Below are 18,448 nucleotides of genomic sequence, written 5' to 3' on the forward strand. Positions count from 1 at the left end.
CTTAAAGCTCATCCCATTCCACCCCTGCCATGGGCAGGGACACCTTCCACTAGCCCAGGCTGCTCCAAGCCCCATCGAACCTGGCCTTGGACACTTCCAGGGATCCAGGGGCAGCCACAGCTTCTCTGAGCCTCCCCACCCTCCCAGGGAACAATTCCTTCCCACTATCCCATCTAGCCCTGCCTGCTGGGAGTAAGGAGTCATTCGCCCTTGTCCTGTCCCTTCTCCCTTCCAGAGAGACCCACACACCACAGCCACGCTGTTCAGGTTTTATTCATTTATCCAAGTCAGCAAATGCTATTTTTCTTGGACAGCTCACCTCAGGGTAGCACCAGACTCCTGCTGCCTGCACAGCCATGCTGGCTGCAAGGAATGCTGCTTCACATCCTGCATTTAAGGAATTGCCTCCTCCGGGATACTCTCTGGTAGAAGATCCCTTCCCTGCTGTCCCCTTGTCTGCCCTCACACCCCTTGAAGCCTTTACACCTGGGCTCCTACACCTATTTGGGGCCTTTTTCCTTCACACACACACAGCCAATGTCTCCCTCCTTTTCCCAAGCATTCTAATCTATTGGATAGATCATGTTATCCCTCAAACCCCCTTTTTTCCAGCCTCAGACTTGGCAAAGCCAGCCCCACAGCCCTGTAGTCACCTTCCTGCTCTGCACAGCCCCCCAGTTCTGATGGCACTGCTGAGCCAGGGCTTCCTTGGCTCTCCAGGTGTCCCCAGGCCCTTTCCCTTAAATTCAAGGGAAACAGCACTAACAATCCTGTACCAGTGCAGCCAGAGGCACCACCAAGGCCAGGGAGAGACTTTGGCACTGCCCACCTATCCTCCAGTGACATGGAATGAGGGACAAAGCCCTGAACACTCTTCCCAGCACAGCCTTTGAGCAGTCTCCAGGGATGCTGCATGAGGAGAATTCCCTCCACCTCTGCAGGGTGAAGCTCCTGCAGCCCTGTCCTGCAGCTGGCACTGAGTGTCCACGTGCTCCATGGCATTTTCTCAAGATGAAAAACGAGTGCCCTGTGGTGAGGGTGGAGGGTAACCACAGGCAGGAAGCAGCACCCCAGAGGGGGGGACACTGCCAGGCACATGGGGCACAGCTGAGAGGGCCACACGTGCCTGCTTTGGGACAGGGACTCTCCCCAGGAAGCAGAGACAGCCCAGGCAGAGCAGGTGTCACCCCTGCCTAAGGGGACTCAGGCAGCTCATCAGGAGGGGTGATCAGCTCAAAAGATGGAGCTGGATGGGTTTTTGTATTTGGGAATCTGTAACCAAGGTCCAAAAATTAGAAGGAACACACAGTTCCATCCTCTTCCCAAAGGGACACTGCCTGATGCATCAAGGCCCTCACTCAGACTTCAGGTTTTGATTGTGTTTTTCCCCCCTAAGGGATTCAGGAATAAATGGGAACAGAGTCACTGGAAACCACTTTACACCAAGGTCCCTGTCACCAGGGCCCTCACCCAATCCCAGGGACAGGGCAGCCTCTTCCTGCACTGCCTGTCCCTGGCAATGCCCACCCCAGAGTGCCCTGGCAGAACTATTTCCCAAGACTAAAGCCTGCAAATGAAAGGCAGGCAGTGGTGAGAAGCAAAGCTTGGCACTACAGCTCCACCTGGGCTGTGCTTCCTTTGCCCACCTCCCATGGGGACAGAGTTCCCTGTTCCTGCTCTGCTGCCTTGGCATTCCCCTGCTTGCCAGGGGCATGGGAAGCTCAACAGTCCCAGCTCTTCCTTCTCTCTCCTGTCTTTCCAGGGGAACAGCTGCCCTGCTGGGATCTTGGCCCTGGCAAGCTAGACCAACAACCTCTGCCATAAAGCACTGACCACAAAGCCAGGGTTTTGGGGATGGAGTAACTGTGATGTCCTGGTTCTGGCCAGGGGTCATTTTTGCAGGACCAGGACCTACCTTGTACACTTTTGCTATTACTGTTGTTGCTGTTACTGCTCCTTATCTCATTGCTGTTTCCAGTAAATTGCTTTTATTTCAATCAGTGATCTTCACCTTTTGTGCCAGTTCTTCTCTCCATCCCACCCCAGAGGAGGGGGAGGAGGGGCAGTGAGTGAGGTGGGAGTGTTTCAGTGAATGCCATTCCTAAACCACCACATGTGACCACACCCAGCCCCTGAGGACAGCAAGAACCCAAAGTGAACCAGAGTGGGCTGGTGGGAAGAACAGGCTTTGAAGCCCAGATCTGGGATGGCAGCAGAGCAGACATTCCAACAGGAACAGGGCTGCACTTCGAGCTCCCCTGCAGCTCAAAGAGCCAAAACATCACAAACTCCACTCCCTTCACCCCTCCAAAACAAACTTCCTTTTTTATGGCCTCAGATCCATTCTCTGGGCCAATCCCCATGGCACAGGAGGAGCCAGGGACACGTTCAGAGGCCCTGGGGAGCTTGGGATGCAGAAAAGGATAATGAATTGATTGCTGTGTGCAACTGTCACCTTTCTATCACCACCCAGACCTGAACAACAAGGGCTGCAGGAAGCTGAAGGCAGATAAAACTTCCAGGCTTCGAGCTTCTCCTCCAAACCAAAACCTTTCAAACAAAGATCCTGGGAACCTTGAGTCAGGCCCCAAGAGCTGCTGGTTGTTGTCCTCTGCTGTCCCTTGTCCTCCCAGCTGTGTTCTCTGGTGGCCACGGCCTCCTCCGTGCCCTGCCAGCCGTGGTGGCCCTCGGCAGAGCCACGGTGCTGCTGGCACGGCCCCTGTGCTCCCTCTCCCAGGCACACTCAGCTTCCGGGTGGAACAGTCACCCGACGTCAGTATTCCTGCAGCCACCAGGGAAAAGGGGACAGTCACCCTCTGGGGGCACACAGACACAAGGGGGATATGGATTTTCCAAAGGGAGAACCAACCAGAGGGCACACAAGGACGAGTCAGAGCCCAGCCCTGTGTGTGGGCTATGAGTGAGCTCTGGGGACAGGGCAGTGAGGGATGGTGTCCCCTCAGTGCCACAGCCTGGGACAGGGCAGGGCAGCTGTTCCCACTCACCCTCCTGGCTTGGTTATGGCTTTGGCCAGCTCTGCCCGCTCTGCCCCAGGGCTTGGAGCCTTTGGAGGTTTTGAGTCACAGTCTGCAGAGCTTTTCCTGAGGACAAAGCAAAGGGGAAAAGCAGCATTAGGAAGGGGCCAGGAAACAGGAAAGAACAGGCTGCACTCAGCCACTGCTGTGCTGCTTTTCCCTGCTCTGAAAACAGGGGTGTCTCTACTGTCTGCAAGTTGCTGGGACAAATTCCTGTCACCAGGAAAACAGGACGGAGGATTAGGGAACCACTTCCCCAGCAGCTCTCTCCACTGAGCAGGAGATGCAGGGATCATCCCCCCTCATCTCTCAGCCTGGACCTGTCATGGGATGAAGTAGAGCCCAAGATCTGCAGCAAGAGTAAGTTGCCAGCACCAACTCCAGCGCCTGGAAGCTTCCCTGAAGGAGCAGGGATTGTGGAGTGTCTCCCAACAACCGCTCCAAACCACCAAACCCCACCCAGCACGAGTCCCTCCACATGCCCAGAGCCCTTCCCACCTTACCCATCTCTCCCACACACTCCTCCAGCACAGCTGACAGCTCAGGCAAGCTCAGGAACTTCAGGGAAGGTGGCCACCCTTCCAGCACTGCAAGGACAGGGACACAGTTAATCCATCTGCACGCTCGCTGGGACACAGCACACGAGGGGTTGGTGTTGCTGGGAAGCATCACCAGCCTAAGGGGTTCCAGTTAGGGGTTCTGAATCACATAGGAAGAAAGGTGCAGCTGCCTGTGCCAAACTGAGGAGTTTTCTGGCAATTCTACCACTTAGGAATTTATGTTTTTATGCTGGCTGGGTTGTTTATTAAGAGAATCTTAAAGAGATTAAGTGTAGTGGACAGAAATCAACAGGATCTCTACTTGTCTCACTTCTAAGACAGGCAGCAAAGAACAGGTCACCAGGAACATGGCACAGGGAGCAAGGTCAGAATCTCAGAATCATGGAATGGTTTGGGTTGGAAGGGACCTTAAAGTCCATCCCATTCCACCTCCTGCTGTGGATAGGGACACCTTTCACTAGACCAGGTTGCTCCAAGCCCTGTCCAAGCTGGCCTTGAGCACTTCCAGGGATCATTTACCAACTGCTAGGGATAAGGAGTTGCTGGATCAGGCCTGCCCAGCCAGAGGTTTGTCCCATGGATCCAACAGCAAAATCCTCCAAACTGGGTTAGGGAACCAACCACATCTCCTGGTTCAGACCCTGCTCCGGTGCACAGGGTGGTAACAAACCCGAGCTGCAGCCACAGGCTCACGAAGCAGAGCTGTCACTGAGGCCTGTGCTACAGCTCTGCATTTTCAGCCACAAACACCTGCCAGACCCCAAAACTTCCCACTTGCTGAGAACCAAAACTTGCTGAGAAACTCAGCAAGTTAAACTCCAAGTGCCCTGAGAGCTTTAAATGCTTCTCCTGAGCAAGAATTAAACTCACTCTAAGAGTTTGGCTGCTCACCCATTCCCAGCTGTCTGACTTCATCCTTTCAGCAAGGAAAGGCAAGCAGGGGGGTTGCTCTGGGCTCCCCCTCTGCAGCTGGAGCTGCTGCTCACCTGGGCGCTCCCCGGGCCGCCGGCTCTCCCTGGCGCCACGCCACTCCCACGTGTCCGGCGCTCCTTCGTCCGCCCGCTCCGGGCCCAGCCGGGCCGACAGCTCTGCCTGGCAGCTCCTGCCAAACCACACCACAGGCATCAGCAGGGCCCAGGGACATGCTGGGAGTGACACTGCACACTCCTACAGCCTGCAGTACCTGCGTGGGGTGCCCAGGCAGCGCCTCTAAGGCGCTGGGGTACAACCTGCTCCTTGCTGCTTCCCAGGAAGAGGAAGTGGTGCCCCAGCCCAAGCTTGGGGCACTGGCCCCTGCTCAGCTCCCAGCCACTGTTCCCCATCTGCAGCCACAGCCAGCTTTGCCCTGTTCACAGAGGAGCTGCGGGGGGACAAGACAAGGAGGGGCTGGGGTGAGCAGCAGGAAGCCCAAGCCAGGGGCTGTGCCTGGTCTGTGTGAGAATCAAGCTGGATCCAAGGTTTCTAATGGGCAAAAGAAAAGACCTCAGGACAGGCAGGAGGGGCACCCAAGTTGTCATCACCAACATCAAGGCTGTCATCACCATCACCATCAATTCAAGCAGTGTCTGTTCAGAGCACGCCAGGGCCCTTCCACAGCAGCCTCAGCTCCTCAGTCAGGAGAAAAGTCAGGCTCTGCCCCTTGCAGTGGGAATATTGCTCTGCTGAGCTTCGGGATCCAACTTCAGCTCACCCTGGCTTGGCAGCAAGCAGACCCCACTCCCTCTGGGCTAGGATCCATAAGCAGCAGGATTTATGCCACTTTCAGGGATGTCCCTGTTCTATCAATGGGCAGAACAAGGCCTGTAACAGGAGTCCAACTGGGGCAGAGAGAAAAGCACCACAAAGGCAGTAAAGGGAGTGTCAGGAGGTGGGACAGGGCTGGTTTTTCTGCCAGGTGTCACAGAGTTGTAAGAAAAGTATTCTTCACTTGCAAATCACTGCACATCCTTTGATAGGTTATGAGTTAAAAACTCCTTTTTGTATTTACCTGATCACCAAGTTTTACCCTGGACACTGGGTAAGCACAAAACCTCAGCCTTTTGGTTGCTTCTAGTTGAAACAGGAGCATGCAGCACCCCCAAAAAGCCCACTTACAGCTCATGCCTCTGAGCAAAGCTTCACATGTGCTCCCGTGGCTGTGGCCTTCCACTAGGGAAAGTCAGGCAGGACCCAAACTGTGTTCAGGTACCAGGTGAGCTCTCCTGCCTTACCCTGAGCATCACCTGTAAGACCACCAATATGACCCCAACTCCCATTTCCCAGCAGTCTCAGTGTCACTTCCTGGGAATGACTTACTTGATCTGATCCAGCAGGACTCCAGCATCTTTGGTGATGGCCTGAGCCTCTCTGAGCTGGCACTGGATGGCATTCCAGGTCTCATCCCGCTCCATCAAACAGCTCTCAGCCACTGCACGCAGCTTCTGCTCCTGGCACACCTGGCCCTTCATCACCTGCACCTCTTCACACCTCTGCAGCAGAGCACACTGGGGATCAGGCTGGGAGTACTGAACATCTCCTACCTGCTGCTCTCACATGTCCCTGGAGTCCCTGCTGTTTTAATGTCCTAGGCAGCCAGAACGTTCCTTTCCAGTGGGAAAGGAAGCTGGATGAAGCTTGTATACTGAGTACAGGTTCTCTCCACACCAAGCCCAGCCCCACAGTTAACAATTCTCCCTTCCTCTCTGTTTACAAAGTTACTCATTAGTCCAAACTACCCAAACCAACACAAGTCTGTTCACTGATGGCTGCACAACTTCACCATAAAAATGACACTGCTGGAAAAGAGTAGGGATTTAATTCCTGCCCCTGGCTCCTATAGCTCTCAGTTGGATGGGAAACAGACGCAAAGGAGCACAAAGGATGAGGAGTGGATAAGCTGTACTTGTGGTGTACTTGACACCAACTGCGTCCACTACAACTCATGGTCTGGGGTGAAGGAAAAACATCAGAGGCACAACAAAAACACAGCGCTGATCACTTCCTGCAGGATGTAGGGCCCTGAGGAGCTTCCAGCAGCCTCACCTTGTGCAGCTGGATGGCCAATTCCTGCATCTCCGCTTCCAGCCGATCGGCGTAGGCCAACTCCAGCGCGTCGCTGGGCGGGCGGGCGCTGCTGTGCCAGCGCGCGATGGCCGAGGTCATCTTCCTCTTGGGGCCAAACAGCCTGGGGGGATGGAACCGACAGGGGTCAAGCCCTGCACCACCTGTCCCTAAGCCCAACGGGGTGCCATGAGGACCTCTGCAGTGTCCTGGCCTCTCAAAGGTACCTCCAGAAGCAGGAGGATGTTACAGTGAGGACATGGGGATGTCAGTTTGTGTGGGAGGCAGCTGAAGAGAGCAGCACTCCCCAGCTAAACCCTCCTGACCAGGGTGGACATGGTTGGTAAGGGAAAGCTGGGAAGGACAAGACAGACACTCACGTGATGCCTATTTCCTTCAGGTCACTCTCTGTGAGGGTCAGGAAGATCCGGAGGTCCACGTCTTGCTCCTCAAACACCTGCAGGTACTTCAGGCACCCAATCTCCTCAAGGAATGTTGCCAGGTCCTGCAGCCCAGACAAAACAAACTTACTGATACCTTCACAACAAAAGCATCACCATTCCTCTTAATCATAAACATCTGCTTCCTTGTGCTGTTGTAACACCTTTCTGGGTTCCACAAGCAACCACAACTTCCTGTGGTTCCCAGCCCTTCTCCACAGTCACACACTAGGACTGGCCTCTCTGCTGCAGCAACAGCCTCTTCTAATAAGTGCAGAGCAGAATGACACAGCACCATCCACCCCAGCCCACACCACTGCCAACTGTGATGCCCACCCACAGGCCTGAAGGGTCTAGGAAACCCCTCCAAGCAACAGCAACAGCTCAGCAAACAGCTCCTGTACAAGAAATTGCTGTTTCACAAGAGTTTTGGTTTGGGCAGAGGTTTGATGTTTTCCAAGATGTTCTGGTGACCATGGAAAAGCCTCCCATGCCTGGCACAGTGACAGAGCCTGCAGGACAAGTCTGTGTGGTTACCTGGGGCCCTGTGTAGGCCGGGGGCTCAGGAAGGACCAGGTGCTGGCTGCAGCCCCCAGCCTTCCCCAGGCAGTGGCTCCACTGGCTGTCACTGTTGCTGTAGCGAGCCTTGCCCTTAAAGCTCTTGGCTTGTTTCCGACTCGGGGGGCTGCTGGCATGGTCAGAGTCCTGGAAAAGGAATAAAACATGCTCCGAATGGAAAGGATGACTGTGCAGAGATGTCAGGATCACTGGGGCTAACAAGTACAGACTTCTCCAAGACCTAAAGGCCCTCTTGTACTGCAGCCCAGAGCTGCCTTGACCAATGTGAGCTGTGAGTAACCTCCAATCTCTTCCCCTTCCTTGGTTTTCCTGTCCCTGGAACAGCACCTTTCCTCACCCAGCCTGGTCCTGCAGGTTCCCATGGGAGTAGAGTCACCCAAGGGTGACAGCATTGCCCAAGCTGAAGGCAGAGAAAGGAAAATCCACCTCATTGCTTTCCAAGGAGCCTTCACTGCTGAGTCCTGGGATTCTGATCAGGCATTCGCTGCTGCTGCTGCTGCTCCTGATGGTTCCCAAGCTGTTGCTGGACAAAACACTATCCTCTGGATAGGAACAGGAAAAAATGTTTAAGTACAACTTTGTTACATACTGGTTTTACGCAGTTACCAGTAAAACCTCCTGGAGGTGCAAAGGGAGGGGAAACCCAGAACAAGGCTTCATGGGCAGCACTCAGGAAACAAGAGAGCCCTGAGGGAGAAATAACACAGTCTCCAGCAGTCGTCTTTCCCCAAGTCCGTTTGCTACAGAGACACTTCTGGAAAGAGCCATGCTCTGTCCCACCCTCCTTCAGATTATTTGTGCAAATTGATGAAATTACCATGCTAAGCTTTATCTTCTGTAGCTAAACCATCCCAGCTTTCCTTTAGGAGAGACATTCCAATCTTAGCATCTTACTGGGAAGGGAAGCCAAGGCCTGGACTCACACCCAGCTGTGCACTGCAAGCTACACCATGTTCTGAGACAGTGACTTACCCCTGCTGCTGCTGCTCTCCACATCCAGCTCATTAATTGGGGAGGTGACATCCCTGTTCCTGATGACACCTGGCTCACAGCTGCCATCATTGCTGAAGGTGACATAGCCCTGAGGGGGCACCTGCTCTGTGTGTAACAGGAAAGGGAGAACAAAGATTAGTATGCAAGTTATCAGGGAGGCTCCTGCAGAGAATGCAACCACTCATGGATGTGAAAAAAACCAAAATGTGAGACTGCCCTCTCAACTGGCAGGTTTCATTCTAAAAAGCAGAACACCTGAGAAATGCAGATTCCTGCAGTTCCCTCACATTGCCCCACAGCAAATGTACTTCATCTACACGCTTACATTGAAAGTAGTCAGAGGAAACCTCATAGCAGAAGATGTACCTTCAACAGCAGTTCCAGCATTCCCTCTCCTCTTTATACCCAAATTACAAAAGGGGAGAAGCAGCTGCTTAAGAGAGCAAGGTGCCAGCTGTGTCCCACTCCCAGCCCTGCACACCCTGCAGAACCTGCAGCACCTCTGCAGCTGTGCTAAAACACCAGGAGCATCCCACTGGCATTTAAGAAGCTGACAGTATCACTCCAATACAGTCTGTGGGATAACACAGACTTATGTTTAAGAGAATAAACTGAGCTTTGAACACGCTTTCAAGTCCATAATCTTGGTTATTCCAGGCAACCAATCTGAGAAATACCCATGACAGACAGTAAAACAAACCTCCCAGCACTGCATCCAGGGGCTGATGTCTGAAGTGGGATCATCTTTCTCTTGGTCTGTTGCAAAGGTTTTGCAATCTCATTTTTAGAAGCATTTAAAGCATCAAGGAAGGCAAAACTCACAAGATCACTCTCATGATCAATGATTTCTTGGCCACTGTGACCACCTCCCTGTCACCAGCTTGAGAAGGGCTCTCAAACTTTTGAGCCTGTCTCAAGAAGGGAAACTGAACTGTTCTCAAGAGTCAAGGGAACAGTAATTGAGGTGAGAGCAGAAAAGTATCCCACTCATCAATATCCAGCCTTGACAAGAGTTCAGGGGGTTTTCTTTCTAACCCAGACAGTGGATAGTGAACACCATCATACAAAGCTATCTTTGTTCTGTACAAAGCACACATGAATCCCAAACAAATAGGAAAAATGTGTAGCAGGAACAGTTGCAGTGCATTTGAGGCCTCAGGGGACTGTCCCTCAGGCTCCCAACTCTCCTCACCATAGTGAGAATGCTTCCTTCCTCCAATCCCAACTGCTGTGATCTTGGCCAATGCCTGGGGCCCCTCGTGGATGCTGGGACCCTTGGTCCTACGAGCAGGTCTCTGTCTCTGGGGAGCAGAACATGATTCATCTGAAGAACTCAGCTCTTCATATTTGCCTGTAGTTCAAACACAGGTTGTTAGCAGCACAGGAAGTCATTCCCCTGCTTTACTTGCTACTGGTCCCATAAATGCAGTGGGAAGAAAAAGGGAAATGTTAAAAAGTGAGGGTGAAACAGCTAAAGTAGGTCAGAAAGGGGCCAGCAGACAAGAGTCGTTGGATTCATGCCTCTTCCATTCTCAGAAATGCTGGAATTTCCAGGATAGACCAGCTAGCACTACCCCATATACACAGTATAATATACTTTCAAACTATCAAACACCTCCCTTCAGGTTCCACCTCAAAGTGAATGAGGTAAAACATCTGTTACCTGGACCTCTGCAGAAGACCTTGGGCACTGGGGCTGCATGCAAATCTATCAGCCCCACAATCTTGGTGTGGCCATACTTCATGGCCAGGGTCCGTGCTGTGGCTCCAGTGTTATCTCGGACATCTGCCTTCACTCCCTGCAGAAAAAAATACCTGTTTAAGTGCACATGGCAGAGGGCAGTACAGAAAGTACATATGTATATTAAAAAAACCCCCCAAGGATTGTCTTAGCTCCTCCATCAGCAATACAGGCTCACTTTTGACAGGCAGCTCAAGCAGCACTAATACCCTGAATGCCTTTCTAGCTGTCTCCAGTCTCTCCAGTCCCTGAATGCCAAATAGCCCCAGCATATGGCTCTCGTGCATTGCTGCCACTGGGAACTGGTTTGTTTGATCTGAAGTGTTTTGTATTGCTGCCTCCTTCTGGCAGTAAGATGGACCAGTCAAATGGGATGAAAACCAAATTGTGTAAGAGCCCTGAATGCTCATAAGCTTTTGGATGCAGGATGTCCACTAGCCTGAGCATGCAAGCCTGTAAATACAATAAAAGAATTACAGCTCTGTTTTCTACTTCAGTCATTACTCAGTTAAATCTGGACAGTCACACCTCACTCCTACTCCTGCAAGGCCAGTGTAAAATCATGGTACCAGCCTGCAGAAAGCAGGTACTTTTGAAACAGTCCTCAAAGTCTGGGACTTCAGATGTGACTGTCATCAAGGAGCAAACGTAACACTGTCAAAAAAAGTCTGGTGTCAAACTTGTGGTAGTTCCTCTGAGGGCTGGAACCAGAGACTTTCAGCTACACAGAGAACTGTCAGGACACTTACATGATTGAGAAGGTACTGAACAATTATCTCATGGCCAGAAGCAGCTGCTTCCATCAGAGGTGTGTATCCATAGACTGGCTCCCTGGGGAGAGAACAGACACATGGACTGGTACAACCACAGCTGAACTGTGCTGCAGTTTTGCCATACCCTAACAGAGCATTTCCATCCCTCAACCTTTGCTGAGCACAGACTCTATGATGTACTGGCTGTCCTGCTGTAAAATTCCCTGGGGAGATTCAGTGTTCCTAAATTGGCTGCACAGCAACAGATTACTCTTCCAGCTGCAGGTCTGCCTTTAAGAGCCCAAATCAGTTTTGCAGGAGCTAATAAGGCAGGAACCTCTTGTTGCCCTCAGGCAGTTCCACGTGCATAAATGTATGACAGCCACCAAGGCATGGGAATGCAGGGCACACTTCAAAAACCAACCTGAATTCTGAGTATATAAAATAATCAATAGAAAGACTTGTGAAGTGCAGTTGAGTTCAGAAGGTGTCAGTGTTTAGCTGATAATTAAACAAGCAGTAAATCTAATTTCCCTTGATCTTAGTTTAATAAACAGGGACAGCATGGGCAGACTTCAATTCAGTTTGCAGGTCACCTGTCCCTGCATTAGCTGTGCCACACATCCTAAGGTACAGGGGGAAGACAAAAGCAGGTGTCTGTTGGAGTGTGTTCATCTGCCACCTGTTGCTTTCACACTGAATGACAAATGACAATGAAATGACAATGGAATGAAGATTCCTCCTTACTTGCAGTTGGCATTTGCCCCATTCTCCAGTAAGAACTTGACCATCTGCTGGTGCCCAGCGCTGGTGCAGTGGAACAAGGCAGTCCAGCCATGGATGTCCTTCATCTCCAGCTCTGCCCCTTGCTGCAAGAGAACAGACAATGCTCCTTACTGCACCTGCTCTGCTCAGTGTGGATGCTGAAAGCTTGATCACAGAGAAATTTTCCAGCTTTCTGCCAGCATCCACGTGAGAGTCTTGCTTTCACACACGCTGGCTGGGAAAAGTGAGAGGTTTTTGTAAACTAATACCTTTATCTTGCAGCTGCACAGTTTGTTATGTTAGTGACTGGAGAAATATTTTGAAATGGATGTTGTAGGGTTTAACCAATCATTCTAAGAGGTGGAAGGTCAAAGGACCAATAACCTTATGCCATTCAAGCAAACCAGGTTATATAAATGAGTTTGGAAATTAATAAATAATTCCATTCCCTTCCTCTGGACTGAAGTCTGTATTGCTTTTCTTGTCATCCCCAGTACAACAGCGACAGCTCAGGCTTTCAGCCACTGCCCCTCTGTGCTGGGACACCAGGAGTTTAAATCAAATCCCACCATGAAGCTGAACTCACAACAGAACACAAAGTGGCCACTTGTGGATAATCCCACCATGAGCATTTAAACCACGTGCTGTGGCTTTACCTGTTTTTTATGGGATACACACCTGTAGAAGGAAGTAAGCAACACTCTCGTTGCCACAGCTGGAGGCCAGCATGAGGGGGGTCTGCCCTTCTGGGGTGGGGATGTTCACATTCACTCCCGCTTCCAGCAGCAGGTGCACGATGTTGTCGTGGCCGATGTAGGAAGCATACATGAGTGGGGTCCAGCCCCCACAGTTCCTCTGGTTCAAATCCAGGTCTCCACTAAGGAACAGAGGAAAGAAGTCACATGAACTACTGGGCAGGAGCTGTGGACCACAGCTGGCTCCTGCAGACTCTTGTTATCAGCATTGTACTGAAAGAATTCTAGCACTGAAGCCTGCAGGGGAATTTCTACCAGCTCCAGCACAACCTCCCCCAAATCGCAGAATCACAGAATGGTTTGGGTAGAAGGGACCTTCGAGACCACCTCATTCCACCCCCATGCCATGAAAGGGACACACCTCCCACTAAAACACTAAGGAGCTAATTTTTATCAACAGATTTGCCCCTGGAAACTTTGTGCCAAGAACCCTTTGGGAGTCCCAGTGACATGTCCCCATTGCCCTGACCAGTGTGGCACTGGTGACAACCACACCTGCAGCAGGTGGCACCCCAGCTGTGCCCCCCCAGCCCCTCTCACCGCTGGATGCACTCCTGCACCACCTCATACTGCCCGACAGAGGAGGCTGTGTGCAGGTCCAGGGGCACATCCAGCTCCTCCCGGCAAACCACGTGCCCGACGCCGTGCCACATGGAGAGGCTGCGGCTCAGCAGCTCCGACTCGCTGGCTTCGTCGCTCAGCTCCGACATCCCGCCCTGAGGAGCCAAACCAGAGCACAGCATTCAGCTGCTGATCCCCATCTGACACAGGATTACAGCTCCAAGGTGCCACAGGCTTGGAAGGTGAGGCCAGCTCAGATGTGTGGGGTTTCAAATTCTTACCTCAACTTTGATCGACTCCTCAGCCCGAGGCAGTAACAGTTGCTGAGAAGACTCTGCTGGAAGTTCTCTCTTACTGCAGGGAGCTCTGGGATTCCAATACACTGGAAAAATAAAAGGCAATAATGCTAAAACCCACATCTTTCAAATCTCATTTTAAGATTCCAGAAGCTTTATTTCCTCCCTGCCTAATCCAAACATGCCTAAGGCTGCTTTGAATAACTTCAGCAAGAGAAGACCAAACATCTATTTAAGAACTGAAGGTAGCTTAGTGTTATACAAAAGGATGTAATTCTTGCTCTGCATGTTTTATAATGCAGGGAGAGAATTAAGAATTCATGTGTCAGACATTCCTGGTCTTCTCCATCTGTCTTGCATTACAGGATGGCCCTGATTAAATTAAGACACAGTCATTAATAACGACAACTGCCCACTGCTCCCAAAGGCAGTCAGTGTCACCTGAAGAGGGTGCACACTCCACTGTCATCAGGTTCTAAGCAGATTGTTTCTCCCATTTATTGTTTCAGCCCTTCACAGACAGCCCAGCCCCACCTCAGTGAATCCTGGAAAATGCTGAAACACTGGGAGCAGCAGCACACCCCCATCCTGCAGACACAACTTAATTACACAGCTCCTCCAGCTCCAGGACTGCCTGAAAGGTTTATCCCAGCCCCAGCCTTGGGGAGCAATTGCAGATTCATCATTTGAACCTCTCACAGGAGAGTGTTCTTGTTTGGCACTCCATGAAGAGCTGCTCAGCACAGCTGCATCCAGCAGCTGAGGGCTTCAGCTGCAGCTCCAGCACAGGTTGGAAGGGACCACTGGATGTCATCTCACCCAACCTCCCTGCTCAAGCAGGGTCTTCTGAGTACGTTACACAGGGCTATGCCCAGGTGGGCTTTGAATACCTCCAGAGAAGGAGATCCACAGCCTCTCTGGGCAGCTTGTTCCAGGCAATTCCATGGGAATTGCTTTCCCCTCCCTGTAGTCTCACTGCCCACCATGCAGAACTCCTGGGGTTTGCCTGGTGCCTCTACATAAGCTAAAACAACATAAAGTCTTTCTTCTTCCTGATAACTTCTTGCCAGTTTAAGTGCTTTGATTCATTCTGGGGTCAGGCAAATGCCAAATGCGGCACTGGTGAGGAATTAAAGAAAGCAGGAACAGGCTTTTCAGCAGCAGTTGCACTCTAGATTCCCTCAGCTGTAACATTTCAAAACCATACTCCTGTTTTCTCAACAACTGGGAGTCTTTGCCTTGCAAGGACCATCCCCTGTCTTACAGTATAAGAAAACACCTCTAATTCTTACCTCTTCACTCCCCACCTGGATCCTTTCTCTCCCACCTTCCTTTTCTTCCCCTCCTTCATCCTCAGCTTGTTAAGACTATAAAAGCACCGTGTATTCTACTTCATCAACTGGTAATTATTTCCCTCTAAAAATATCTGTAAAAGCACCTACTTTGCCTGACAGCAGCAATTTGTACTGCACTGGGCAACCCAGAGGCCTCAGACAAGAATATGCAGAGCACAAGTGGAAGGCCTGAACACCTCACAATCAAAACACAAGAAGAGCTAAGTGGGTTGAAGTGGATCATGAGGGGGAAAGTAGGAGTTTCTCACTAAAACAGATTAAAGCTGTCTCAGGAAGGCCAAAAGGCAGTGAAAGGAGGTAAAATCCAGGGCAGTTTGTAGAAGCACATCCAGGTGCAAGTGAAGCTTGTTGTTCTCTGCAGCCCTCTTGTTAACTGGGTACATTAATTATAAACCACTCAGGTGTTTGGTCTTTGTCACAATCAGCCCCACTCAGGTACAAGTTACCAACACAGCCGTGGTGAGGTGATCCACAGCCAACAGGGCAAAAACAACAGAACATCCAGGACACTCAGCCTCACTCCTACACCTCCCCTGTGCTCTGCCTACATATTTGCTTTTTGATTTTTATTTTTTTAAAGCTCTGAGATTTCCTCTCAGACTGAACTTCAGCAGGATGTCAGCTCTGCAAGCACCTGTGAGGACAGCTGCTCACCATCTCCAGGAAAACAACAAGAGTGATCAGAGCTCTCAGGACTGAAATGGAAAGACCTAGGTGAAAACAAAATCTGGGGTTGTCTGGTCCAAAGAGGAGGAGCCTGAAGGGGACATGTGACACAGGCATCCAATACAAAATAATCCATAATAGCATGGAATACCAGGATGGTTTGGGTTGAAGGGACCTTAAAGATCATCTCATCCCACCCCCTGCCATGGGCAGGGACACCTTCCACTATCCCAGGTTGCTCCAAGCCCCCTCCAGCCTGGCCTTGGTCATTTCCAGGGCTCCAGGGCCAGCCACAACAGATATTAAGAAGCTCAAGTCATAGCACGGAACACTTCAGATAAAGGCCACAAAAATCCCTGTAAAAGTAAACATGAGAATACTGAGGGAGATTGGGTTACTAAAAATAAGTTTGACAAAGACCTGAACATTCACAGGCTGTTCCCCTGCTTCCAGGCACAGTGACCAAATTCACATTTGTTAGAGACCTCCCTCAGCTCTGCTGTCCTGGTTTCAGCTGGGATAGAGTTCATTCCCAGCAGCTGGCACAGGCCATTTTGGATTTAGGATGAGAAGCATGCTGGTAGCACACTGATGTTTTGGATGCTGCTATCCAGTGCTTACCTTAAATCAAGGACTTTCCCATGCTCTACTAGCAAGGAGGTGCCCAAGAAGCCGGGGGGGGAGAGCTGACCCAAACTGGCCAGAGAGATATTCCATTCCACAGAACATCACTCCCAGTATATGAACTGGGGAGGTTGGCTGGGAGGGGCCAATCATAGCTTGGATATGGGATGGGAATCAGTCAGCAGGTGCTGAGCAACCGTATTGCTTTTGAGTTTCTTTTGGGTTTTATTTATTTTCTCGTTATAATTATTATTATCATTATATTTGACTTTGCTTCAGTAATCAAATTGTTCTTACCTCAAGCCATGAGGTTTTTTTACTTTTCTGATTCTCTTCCCCATCCCACTGGGATGGAGGAGGGAAAAGCAGCAGCCTAGTACTTAGTAACCAGCTGGGGTCAAGCCATGACACCTGTGAGGCTGCTGTAATTATTATTATTAAATTTAAACCATCAGCACACAGCTATTTATTAGGATCAGAGCTCTACAGTGCTGGGGCACAGAACAGGCAGCAAACCCCACATTGCCCTGGATTCAGAATTTGCTGTTTGAGCAAACCAGAGGGTAGAGAAAAAATAAACTTAGTATGAAAACTGCAACAAAACACACCTTGGAGCTACACTAAAATAAAGGGGAGGTGATTTGAGAAGCAACCAGCCCCCAAACACAGAATAAATCCAACACTGCCCATTAATCACCCTCACCAGGCACTGCTCAGCTCCAGGCTCTGCTCAGTTCACCCTCTCACATCCCCTCCCACAAGCACAGGTGACATCCACATGTGTCCTTCTGTCCCAAAATAGCGACACCCAAGGCAGCACAAGAGTGGAGGTTATTGGAGGTTCCAACTGAGCCATCAAGCTCACAACAGAGAGTCATGGAATATTCGGAGTGGGAAGGGACCTACAAGGACCAACTAGTCCAGCCCCTGGCCCTGCACAGACACCCCAACAACCCCACCCTGGGCATCCCTGGCAGCGCTGCCCAAACGCTCCTGGAGCTCTGGCAGCCTCGGGGCCGGGCCCATTCCCTGGGGAGCCTGGGCAGTGCCCAGCACCCTCTGGGGAAGAGCCTTTCCCTGATCTCCAGCTGCTCCCTGGGTCCTGTTCCCTGCTCAGCCCCCGCTGAGCTCTGCCCTCAGTCTCCTTATCCAGCTGAACAATCCAAGTGTCCTCAGCTGCTCCTCAGACCCTTCCCCATGCCCATGTCCCTCCTTTGGACACTCTCCAACAGATATCCTTCTGATATCGCGGCTGCCCCCAAGACTGGACATGAGGCCCCATCAGTGGGGAGCAGAGCAGGAACACGCTCCCCTTCTGCTCCCAACTTAGCTCTATTTCCACTAAGTCCAGCAACAACTTATTGGAAGGAATAAAAAGCCTTGTTACATCCCTTCTAGGTGCAATTTTTATCAGCTCAGCCACAGCAACAAGAATCAGAACATCTCATTTTTGCACTGTGTCATCTGCTGAGTGATTCAGCTGGCACAAATCACAGCTGCAGGAACCACATCAGGTTCCAGAGGTGGGTGAGAGAAAACATTCCTGGACCCACAACACTCGCGTTTAATCTTACCCACGTCTGTTGAAAATACTCAAAATACACCAAGCTCTTTATCTTTTAATTCTTGGACTCAACGATCTTAAAGCTCCTTTCCAACATGAGTGATTCTACCACGAGCCTGCCAGTATCAGGCACGTTAAAGCACATCAAACAACCTCGGAAAAACGAGGCAAGGGGCACAAAACCACTCGAGCAGGCACATTAGGGAGCACATTTCCCGTACAGGGGCTGTGCCCGCCAAGGCAGCCGGACACGGCACCCGCACGGCTCGGCCCGGGCACGCTCCGGTCACACAGCAACGCACCTGAGGCAGACCCCGCGCGGTTGGAGCGGCCAAAGCGGCCGCCGCACGGCTGTTACCGAACGCCTCACAGCGGAACGGCTCCAGGGGCGTTATCTCCGCACCTGCCTCCCTCGCGGCCCTGCTGGCAACGCGGCCTCAGCATCGCAGACTTCAGCGAGCCAGTCGGAACCGCTGCGGCCACGGACCCAGGGAGGACGGGGAGTGGCCGGGGCCAGCCCCAGAGGTGAATGCTGCCGCTGCTGCTCCTCCCGCTGTCCCGTCCCTGCCCCTCACCTGCGCCCCGGTGAGCGCCGCCGCCGGAACTAGTCCCGCCCGCGCAAGGCATGCCGGGAGCGCCCCGCCTTCCCGAGCGGCGGACTACAACACCCAAGAGCCCCCGCGGCGCCGGGCCAATGGGAGGAGCCCGTGTGAGGGGCGGGGC

General features: G+C 51.7%; 1 protein-coding gene across 4 annotated transcripts; it reads right to left on the reverse strand.

Moving 5' to 3' along the window:
- Positions 1-253: 253 nt before the first annotated feature.
- On the reverse strand, positions 254-18,367 carry ANKS3 (ankyrin repeat and sterile alpha motif domain containing 3). Of its 4 annotated transcripts, none has more exons than XM_042037281.1 (18): positions 18,304-18,367; positions 13,502-13,606; positions 13,200-13,375; positions 12,583-12,781; positions 11,887-12,008; positions 11,137-11,218; positions 10,310-10,445; positions 9,839-9,997; positions 8,626-8,751; positions 8,080-8,195; positions 7,612-7,779; positions 7,015-7,139; positions 6,617-6,758; positions 5,891-6,063; positions 4,582-4,697; positions 3,539-3,622; positions 3,006-3,101; positions 254-2,782 (listed from the first exon to the last, which is right to left on the reverse strand). In XM_042037281.1, the coding sequence occupies exons 3-17, from the start codon at positions 13,367-13,369 to the stop codon at positions 3,019-3,021; spliced, it is 2,001 nt and encodes a 666-aa protein (XP_041893215.1). In that variant the 5' UTR covers positions 13,370-13,375; positions 13,502-13,606; positions 18,304-18,367; the 3' UTR covers positions 254-2,782; positions 3,006-3,018. The 4 variants fall into 4 exon arrangements, with proteins under 4 accessions (XP_041893215.1, XP_041893212.1, XP_041893214.1 ...); XM_042037278.1 differs by having other exon boundaries at positions 13,502-13,602; positions 18,301-18,359; XM_042037280.1 differs by having other exon boundaries at positions 13,502-13,602; positions 18,129-18,346.
- Between the last annotated feature and the right edge of the window lie 81 nt (positions 18,368-18,448).

Source organism: Corvus kubaryi, unplaced genomic scaffold, assembly GCF_017639235.1.
Source record: "Corvus kubaryi isolate FWS band 111438036 unplaced genomic scaffold, C.kubaryi_AGA036_p1.0 37387, whole genome shotgun sequence".
NCBI classification, from domain to species: domain Eukaryota; kingdom Metazoa; phylum Chordata; class Aves; order Passeriformes; family Corvidae; genus Corvus; species Corvus kubaryi.

Coding starts and splice junctions, on each gene's coding strand:
- ANKS3 (XM_042037278.1), bottom strand. CDS start 18,352: ATGCCTTGCGCGGGCGGGACTAGTTCCGGCGGCGGCGCTCACCGGGGC. Junction 13,603..18,300: donor CGGCGCTCACCGGGGCGCAG/GTGAGGGGCAGG, acceptor TTATTTTTCCAG/TGTATTGGAATCCCAGAGCT. Junction 8,196..8,625: donor GGAGAGCAGCAGCAGCAGGG/GTAAGTCACTGT, acceptor GTTCCTATCCAG/AGGATAGTGTTTTGTCCAGC.